Source organism: Rhinolophus sinicus, chromosome 12 (assembly GCF_057876585.1).
Source record: "Rhinolophus sinicus isolate RSI-liver-muscle chromosome 12, RSI-T2T, whole genome shotgun sequence".
NCBI lineage: Eukaryota > Metazoa > Chordata > Mammalia > Chiroptera > Rhinolophidae > Rhinolophus > Rhinolophus sinicus.
In genome coordinates, this window is record NC_142512.1 from 55,711,023 (window position 1) to 55,720,575 (window position 9,553).

General features: G+C 60.4%; 1 protein-coding gene across 1 annotated transcript; it reads right to left on the reverse strand.

Annotated features, from left to right (window-relative positions):
* Positions 1-2,955: 2,955 nt before the first annotated feature.
* Positions 2,956-9,230, reverse strand: CBX4 (chromobox 4). Its single transcript, XM_074319501.2, has 5 exons — positions 8,927-9,230; positions 8,745-8,788; positions 7,561-7,626; positions 5,415-5,481; positions 2,956-5,159 (listed from the first exon to the last, which is right to left on the reverse strand). Exons 1-5 carry the CDS (start codon positions 8,993-8,995, stop codon positions 3,750-3,752), a joined length of 1,656 nt encoding a protein of 551 aa, XP_074175602.2. The 5' UTR covers positions 8,996-9,230; the 3' UTR covers positions 2,956-3,749.
* Positions 9,231-9,553: the final 323 nt, after the last annotated feature.

A 9,553-nucleotide genomic window follows, 5' to 3' on the forward strand; every position in this document is an offset into this window, starting at 1 on the left:
ACCGTCTCTTTCCTATTGGACTGAAACTGCCCTGTGGGCAGGTCCTGACCTTGTTGACTATTCAGGACCCAAACAGGGTTTGCAGATAAAATCCAGGATGCCCGGTTAAATCTGAATTCACATAAACTATACATTTTATTATATTTTAGTATTACTATATCTCAAATATTCCATGAGACATACTCACACTAAAAAATTCGGCATTGTACACCTGAAATTAGAATTTTACTAGGTAAGCAGTCTAGATTTTTATGTGCTCAGTCTGGCAACCATAGCTGCGGAGCATCCCGTGGGATCCAAGGAAGGAGCAAACACTGGAGAGTTGAACTTGGCACTTCTGAAAATGAGTTGGGGAGGGTGCAAGCTATAGGGAGACCAGAGATAGAATCTGGGACCTGGCCGGTGCCCGAGGGACCAGCTTCTGATTGGTGGGTACACACGTGCCCCTCTCTTTGTGGAGTCAGCTCCAGCCTCTATGCTCAAGGCTCAGCTCATTAGAAAATTTCATTTGGAGAAAAAAAGAGAAGTTTGGGTCTTCCAGTGTGCAAAGTTAAGATCCCCGCTTCCTGCTTACCTTCTCTCTCCTGAAACCAGGCTCCAAGAAAGGTTTCTGACCCTCTGCTTTTGAAGTGCTGGGCACCAACAGACATCTAGGCCCCGAGAGTTAGGCAGAAGCAGTTCATGCCTGGGGGCACTCTCTTTCTGGTTTTGCCAGCACCGTGACCCTCTTTGAGTGTTTCTGAACCTTGGGCACATCTGCGTCAAGAGGCTCTGGGGGATGAGTCACCATGGGGTACCTCTCTGCAGGATGGTGGAGCAGACAGCTTGGTTCTAGAATTAGCACAGAACCAGGCAGTGGCCACGTGCCCTAGACAAGCTGTCTGCCATCAGAACCTCAGCCTCAGCCCCCAGAAAACCCTGTGGGGTGTGAATGGAACAAGATGTTAAGATGCCTGGCACATCCCAGGAGCTCAGCAAAGGGCACCTGTGGACCCTCTTGGGTCAGCCTGGCACCAGGTTGGGCATCCCTGCAGCTCCTTGTGACCCATCCCTTCACCTGTGTCCCCCGGTCAGCCATCTGACCTCAGGCTCTAGGGCTTCCTAGGACTGTCCTCCTGGAAGACCCACTCCAGAACGTCCACCTTCAGGCTCTCCTGCAGAGAGGTACCCCATGGTGACTCAGTTTTCAAGGCCTCAGGCCACCTGGAGACTACGTCTTTCCTTGAGTGGTAGTGCCATCCTCTACCTCCCCTCCCATACTCCCCTTCCCCAGGCTCAACCTGGCAGAGGCCACCCACTGGGCAGAGAGGGGCACCCCCGGGGCTAAGGCTCACTCTCAAGTCACCCACTGTGCAGACTTGAGCAAGGGCTCCCCTTCCCACTCCCGGTTGGTTTTAGTTCTCCTCTACCAGAAAAACAGGGAGACGAAATCAGTGCCTGGCATGCGCCTTTGTGTGCCAGCCGGTGAAGGACAGGCCCAATTCTAGTGCTGAGCAGGCAGTTTGCCAGAAGCAGTCAAGATCACCCCTCCCTCCACTCCCAGGGTGGCAAAGGGCATTCATTACATGGAGGGGGAGGGGGCAGTATTTAACTCACTCTAAGGGGGCTGGGGTGAAGGCGCTGGTGGGAGGGACAATTCACAAAAGCCAGGGCTAGAAACTCCCAGCGTTTTTTTTTTTTTTTTTTTAGAACTTCCCTTCCCTCCTTCCCCTCCCCCACTGGGCTCCCCTCCCCCACCTCCAGTCACTGGTGGCCTGCAGCCAACACTGGCCACACTGTCCGCATTCAGGCCTCCCTGCCTTCCTGGCCCTCTATCTCTTCCCCTGGCCTTCCCAATACTGAACTCTCTCGCCACCTCCCAGCCACCCATTCTGAACCACGCTGACCCCTTCCGTCCTGGCACCCTGCACAGACCCGGCCCTCAGTCCCAGGCCAGCAGGCAAGGGGCTTTGGAGGCTAGGAGCAGCCAGGCACCCACCAGGCCTGTCCCGCCGCCCCTGGCCCTGCTCAGCCACCCCTGCCAGGAGGAAGATCGCTGTGTCTGCAGAAAGCTGGCCTCTGCCCCTGCATTCCTGGGTCTCGCTTCCAGGCTTGGGGAGCTGCACCCTGGAGTTCTGCCCACTCTCCTAGCTTCCTCTGGGCCCTTAACCCCTTCCCGCCCCGCGACACCAAGGGCCCCAGCCTTGCCACCCAAGGCAGGATGGGTGAGATGTGGTCCCGCACTCTCTCTACAACTAAGGAAGTGGGGATGGGCAGGCCTGGCTCATCAGGCCTCCTTCTCCTCCTGCCCGTCCCCTTAGCCTGCGGGGAGCCCCCTGCCCCAGCTGCCATCACTGCGCCTCCAGTCAAAACCTCTGGCCTGGTGGTTTCCGGGGAGAGAGCCTGGCAGAGAAAGAGCTTCGGTGGCTTCCTCGGTGGGGCGGGGCCAGCTGTGCCAGCCTGAGACACTGGAGAGGGTGGGAGGGTCCCCTCCCCGCTGAACCGCTGAACCTGCCCAACCGGGCAGGGATTATTAAAGAGGAACACCCCTGACCCACCAGGGCCAGCGCCTGGGTGTGCTGCGCACCCCGAGGGTGGGGAGCAAAGGTCAGCAGGTGCCAGCGGGTGCGGAGTGGGGTGGGGGGCTGCTCGCTCACTTCACCCGCGCACCCTCCCCCCACTACGCAGATCCTAGCTTTGCCAGTATGGTGGGCACCACTGGCCTGAGAGCCCTGGGGGCGGGGAGATGCTGGTAACCCCCTCAAGAATTTCCCTCTGTTTTGGAGCTGGGGAGCGGGGTCAATCCTCTCGCGGGTGACTCTGCCCGTCAAACCAGGCCACTTGGCTAAGGTTTAGCGCAGGAGGAGATCGGTTTCCTCCCCGCGACCTAAGACGGAAGTGGGGTGGGGAGGGGCGTCCAGACGCCTCCCGAGGCCACGACGTTCCCTCCACGGCTAATCTCCAACAGCGAAAATGCACCTTCAACATTTCCATTTAATATTTACATTCAAGCAGGTAATAACTGGAAGCTTATAGTTTAGACATTTCTAGTAGCAGCAGTTTCTAGAGAGCTCATTTAGCTTTTTAACAAACTTTTTTCTTTTTTTTTCTTTTTGCACATAGAAACAACACATCCATGTGTACGGTATCAAAAAATATATACCAAGGTTACTGGTATTGCAGTTCCTGGAAGGGGAGGAAATGAACATCAACCGAAATACTGAATGAACGGGAAAAAGGGTCAACAGAAAATAGTTTGTCTGGTATAGAATATAACATGATCTAGAGGAAACTCCATAAATCTAGGTTTTTATATTTCAATATATAAATACCTACAAATAAATATATATATATATATCAGCCCAAAGGGGGTGGTCGGGCCTTTTGAGCTCAAACGATACATTTCAATAATAACACCACGTACAAACGGGAGTAAAGTCTGCACTTGACAAGTTAGCACGGTTAAAATATAATACTATAACTCTGAGACCGCTGCCTGTGGCTGCCCTGTGAGTCCCGGAAGTCCGCGAGGGAGGGGAGGGGGCACGCACCGCGTGCAAGGCGCCAGTTCAGGGCAGGGTCGGGCCGGTCTCCCAGCCAAGCTCCCACAGCCAGATACAGAGGGATGTGGTTACCCGGTTTTGGGCGTCCTGGAACTGGGGGGCCAGCCAGGATCTCCCACAGAGGGCAAAAGAAGGATTCCTCCATCCCCAGATCCCGGGCGCTAAGCTCCCCGCGGGGATGGCGCTTCCCCTTCCGACGCCCTCCGGCTACACGGTCACGTACTCCTTGAACGTGACGGTGAGGCAGTTCGCGGTGACGTCGGTGATAATTATATTCCCAAAGAAGGGCTTGAATTCGCTCAGGGGCTCCTCAGGCTCGTCCTGGGCCTCGGCTGGAGGCTTCTCAGCCGCTGTCGGCGCAGCTGCCACTGCTGCCGCAGTCGCTGGCACCTCAGGCTTCACATGAAGGGTGTTGGGCGGCTCCACGGCCTCACCCCTCGTCTTGACGCAGCGCAAGTCTATGGGCTCGTCCAGATCCGAGTCCAGCAGGATGACCTCAGGCTGCGGGAGGGCGGCGGCCGGGGGCACGTCGCTGGGGCGCTCCGCAGCCGGGCTGCCTCCCAGGCAGGTGGGGGTACTGATGCTACGAGCCGTTAGGCGCTTCTTGCAGGGCTCGCGCTCGCCGTGGGTCTCGGAGAGGCAGCGCTTGCGTGCGTGGGAGAGATTTAGGCCCACAGAATGGTGGTGGTGGTGGTGATGGTGGTGGTGGTGGTGATGGTGGGAGGGCGGGTGCGTGCTCCGGGCTGGGTCCCAGGCCAGCAGGTCAGGCTTGGTGGTGAGCTGCAAGGGCTGCTCGCCAAAGGCCTCCTTGGTCGGCGAGAGCTTGCGGGAGACAGCGTCCTGGGGCTGCGGGTCACTGGCCCCCGGTGCCTCCTCCTCCCTCCTCTTAGAGGGCGCTTCCACCTTCTTCTCCTCTGAACCCGCTGCTTTTCTGAAAGTCCTGCCGGCCTGGGGGTGGCGCTCGTCGGCGGCACGCCTCTTGTGGCCGGGGGAGCGGGCCTCGCCCTCGGCAGCCTCGCCGGACTTGATCTTCGCCGCCTGCATGCCGTTCTCCATGTACTTGCTCATGACGATCACAATGCGCCCGTTCTTGTTCTTGTTCTTGACGATCTTCATCTTGCCCCCAATCCCGTTGCCCGGTGCTGCCTCCTTGGGCGCCGGTGTCATCCCGTTGGGGGGTCCTTTCTCAGAGCCTTTGCCTGGAGCCCCAGCAGCACCAGCCAAGGGCTTCACAGCTCCCAGGTAGCCCTTGGCTCCAGCTCCATGAGCCCACTTGTCGGGTGGGTGGCTCTTGGTGCCCAGGTCCGGGCAGGTGGGGCTGGGCGCCTCCTTGTGGCCGCCCTGGTACTGCAGGTCATACATCTTGGGGTCCGGCTGGTAGGGGTGGTGCTTCTTGCTGTTGAGCTGGTAGTAGTACTTGCCGCTCTTGCCAGGCGGTGGGGGCTTGCCCGCCCGCTCCTTGCTGTGTGGCTGGTACTGGTGGTGCTTCTTGCTGTTCAGCTCGTACTGGTGCCCCTGGCCCTTGCCCTGAGTGCCCAGCTCCAGCTTGGCACGATTGTCAGCGGAGGAGTCCTGGAGTCCACTCAGCACATTGGAGCGCCGTGCAAAGGTAGGTACCTGGGGACACGGGGGGAGGAGGGTCAGGGCGGTGAGAGGAAGGATAAGGCCAGCCCCAGAGCATGTATCCAGCATCAGGAGTGTCCCGTTCCCACCCAGGAGGGGACTGTGGGAGGTCAGGGAGAAAGGAAGTGGAACTGGGGTGCTCTGAGGGTTCTCTGGAACTCCCCCTGCCCTGTAGGCCTGGAAGCAGCTAAGGTGGCAACTTCAAGGGAAAGACTTGTGGGCTGCCCGCGGATCAGCGACTGTTCTCACCTGCACCACCAGTGGCTTGGGCTTTGGCCCTCTCTTCCGATATCCCATCAGCTGCTCCTGCCGTTCCCTGGGGGAAGGGAACAGAGGGCAGTGCTGTTAGCCTCGGTTTCCTCCCCTCCTGATAGTATGCCTCAACCTGCAGTGAAGGCCCCTCTTCAGAGAACAGCCTGGCCAGCAAAACCCAGAGGGACGAAGAACTCAGGGCAGAAGGTCAACCTGCCGCCAGCTGGGCGCGTCAGTCTGGTCCCAGAGTCCCGCTTTACGCTGGCATTGACCCTCATCCACCCAAGAGGTCCTTCTCCAAAGGTTCCCCTATTTCTGAAGTCCGCACCTGAACTGGCGCCCACCCCCCACCCCTGCCTCTATGCAGGGGAGGCGGCTACTCGGGGCTGGGTTGCTGGCACTGGTGCCCACAGCCTTGGGCCCATGGTCCTGCATACAGTGGAGTGGGTGCAGGGGTCCAGGGGATACAAACAAGCTCAAAGGAGGTGTACAAGGACCACGTCCCTCCTGTCAGAGGCACCGGATGCTAATGACCTCATTAAGATTCAGATAACGAGTGTCGCTGGCGGAAGAGAAGACTCGTTCTTCTAAAGGGTAGGCACTAAACCGGGGGAGGGGCTGCGCCCTTGTTTACACAGCGGCAAATGAGCCAATTAGGGGCTGGGGGCGGAGGCTGGCCGCAGGGGCCAGGGCCTGGCCAGGTTCGCAGCCACCTGGTAAACCTGCTCCCAGCCGCAGAGACAGCAGGGGCGGCGAGGCTGGGCTGGGCGAGATGGGGGTGGCGCGCACAAGCCACTCCCCCTCGCTGAGCCCGGCCCCCTCTATTTCCAAATGAATATAGCCCACCGTGGTGGATCGGGTCAATACAACTGCCAGGCTTCCGCCTGCGGCTTGGCCAAGGGTGACTGATAGTAGGGGGCGGATCGTCCCAGCACTGCCCAGTCCTCCACGGGAGAAGGGGCGCCTCTCCATCCTTGGCCGAAGTTGCTGCCCATTTCTGGGCCAGAAACTCGCTCTCCAGCGACCCTAATCACCCCTTGCCGGTGGGCTAACCCAGGGGAGTTCTGCCAAGCCAGGGCCTGACTCCAAAGTTGCATGGCATTGCAACAGCCTGCGTTTTAATTCTCTGGGGACCCATTACGCAACATGGCATCAGCTGCTGACATGGTTACAGGGTGGTGAACTCCCAGGTGGAACCGGGGCAGGATCCCTTCTCCGTGCCCCCCTGCGTCGCGGGAGAGCAACTTCCCCGCAGGTCGCTTGCTCCAAGGGTCTAGAGTTTACAGTTTTAGCGCCAAATGCACCGCAGGAAATAATGCAAAATAAAAGGGGGAGGAGGGATGGAAGGCAGCAGGGTGGCCAAGCTCCGCGTGCTCTTGCCGCTCCTCCCCTCCTCGCCAGCCCTTCCCCCTTCTGTCCTCCCGAAACAGAGAACCACAGCCACTGGCGGTGAATCCAGCTGCAGCAGCTGCAGCGTGACAAGCATCTGTGTGCACGAGGATGAGCTCCACCTCAGATACCAGCCCACACCCTTTGAGCCAAGCTCATCCACTAAGTAGCCCAGTGGGGGTTGTGAAGGGCACCCAGCGCCAGCCAAAATCTGACCCCCTCCCATCCCAAGCTCCCTGGGGTTAAGGGTGGGGGCTTAAGGTCTTGTCAACTTTTCTCCAGCTCCCAACAGGTTAAGTTCAGTTCCGTGACGTCGGACAGTTTCACAGTGCCAACTCCCTCGGAGCTGCCCCGCGACGTGCCCTGGCCAAGCGGCCGGTAGCTGCAGGAAAGCAACACCTAGGCTCTGGGGGTGGGGCTCCAAGGTTGTGAAGGGAGAGGGGGGCCGCGGGGGACCAGGCGCAGCTCCGAGTTCTCGGGCAGCTGTAGGGCCACCCGCACGCACCCATTCTGCAGTTTCCCCAAAACACAAGTCTTGCCTTCTCTGGCCCTGCCCCGCCCCCACCCCCAGGCTGCAGCAACCGCCAAGGACGTTGGTTAGAGCCCAGGCCGCAGCCGTGCCGTTCAGGCCCGTCTGGGGGAGGGGGTTACCGTGGGTCCCTCCCAGCCCGGTCCCCCTTATTGCTGCGTGGCCCACTCTCCCATTTCCGTATAGGGTCCCGGCTGCGGGCGGCTGCTGCTAGGGGACGCTCACCTGTTCTGGAAGGCGATCAGCAACCGGGGGTCCAGGATGTTCTCCTCGGGTTCCCACGTGTTATATCTTGCAAGGGAAAAGGGAGGGGGACACAGCGTAAAAAAAACCGAGCCAGCTTTGCGGCCTCCAGGTGGGGAATGACATAAGGCCCTACTCTGTCTTCATGAACCGAAAGCTATTTAGCTGTGTATGTGGGGGGTGGAGGGTAGATTTCTGCAGGCCTGACACAGTCCCTGATACACCCCTCCCAAGTCAAAATAAACACACAAGGGCAGGAAGGGGAGGGGTAAGGAAAATGAAACTAGCAGTTTATTTTGCAGTTGTCAAGAATTTTAAGCATGTTACTGCGACATGTTCCAAAGCCACTTTGCTCACCAGGAACCCTGCGTGCAAAGCAGCCGAAATGCAAAGTCGCAGTCCCCTCCTCCTCCCCAGCCCCGACTCTCGGCGAGGGCTTCAGCCGTTCTCCATTTGACCCCTAATCCGATAACTGTCAGCCGAGCGGGGCCCCCCCCACCCCCTCGCGGCCCTGGAGCCCGCTGTCACGGGCAAGCACCCCTAAATACTCAGCAACACAAAAATATGCCTCTGTGTGTGAGAGAGTGTGTGTGCGTGCCTGCGCGTCTGTCTCCATCCGGTGCCTTCGCATTTCAAATTAAAAAAAGAAATTCCCCACCAAAAGCGCTGCAGTGACAGTGCCCAACATTTTCTGCCTTTTTTCTTCCTCTCCCTGCACCACTAGGAGGGAAGAGGCACACAATTGCATTTTCGTCGCTTTTTAATTTTTTTTTTTTTTTGGTTTTGCAATATGGAGCCGTTCGGTGGAGGGAAAGGGGAAAGGAGCCATTTTCTGCTGCACATCAGTCAGTGCCTGCGCCCTCCCTCCCTCCGCCGGCCTCCCCGGCTCGGCCCCGTGTCTCTCCAGCTCCTCCGGCTCCTTTTAGTGCATAAATTAGTGATGGCATTTCCCGGAGAGCGGAGCACAACACAGGGCGCAGGGCTCGGGCTCGGCGGCTCGGCTTCCCCAGTGCCTGCCACCGACTTCCCCACCCCCTCCTCCCTCCACCCCACCTCCACCCCGCCTCCCGTCCGCTCCCCCCACCACCCCACCAGCCCGGCGGGTCCCGAGCCCCGGAGCCCCGCGCCGCGGCACCCGGCTCCTCCGCCCCTCCGCCACTACTTACTTGGGGGACCAGCCTCTCCATTTCACCAGATACTCCACTCTGCCCTGCGGGGGGAAGAGACAGCACTCCATCAGCTTCCGCGGGATCCCCGGCTCCGGCCCGCAGCCTCCCCACCCCCTCCTCGCCTCCTCGCGGGCTGCTCCGGCCGCCGCTCCCTCGCCGCCTCCCCCGCGCCGCCCTACCTTGCGGATCCGCTTCTTCTCGATGCTCTCCACCGCGAAGACGTGCTCGCCAACAGCTGGCAGCTCCATGGCCGAGCCGGAGCGCGCCGGGGCGCGGGAGGCCGGCGCGGCTGCAGACGCTGCTGGCTCCCGCCGGCGCCCGGCTGCCGCCCCGGCCGAGGCGCCCCCGCCACCCACGCCGCTCGCGCTGCCGCCGCCGCTCGCCCCGCTCAGCCCCGTCGCCCGCCGCTGCCCGCGCCCGCCCCGGCTCCCGGCTCGCGCTCGCTCAGACAACTGAGCCCGGGCCGCGGCTGCACAAGAACTCATGCAAATCCGGACGTCAGCGGGCGGGGCCTCGCCGGGCCCAGCTCGGCGTCAGGGGGCGGTCCGTGGCCGGGATTGGCGCAGCCGGGCCTACCGGAGGCCCCGGTCCCGGGCTCCGGGGGGAGGAGGAAGGACGCGGGAGGGAGTTAGGAGGAGGAGGAGGGCGTCGGGGAGGTGCAGGGGGAGGGATCCGCGAGCCAGGGCAAAGGAGGCTGGAGGGAGGGAGCGGGATTGGGCAGGAGAGGTGTGTTGGCTGAGGGCGGAGTAGGGTAGAGATCGCGACAGGGCCCGGAGGGTCTCGGCCGCGACCCCTCGCCTTCCGCT

Bases quoted from the DNA above. Each gene is read 5' to 3' on its own strand.
- CBX4 (XM_074319501.2), bottom strand. From the start codon at position 8,995: ATGGAGCTGCCAGCTGTTGGCGAGCACGTCTTCGCGGTGGAGAGCATC. The intron at 8,789-8,926 runs GTAGGGCGGCGC...TTCCCCCCGCAG, and splicing joins AGAAGAAGCGGATCCGCAAG to GGCAGAGTGGAGTATCTGGT. The intron at 5,160-5,414 runs GTGAGAACAGTC...CCGTGTCCCCAG, and splicing joins CCAAGCCACTGGTGGTGCAG to GTACCTACCTTTGCACGGCG.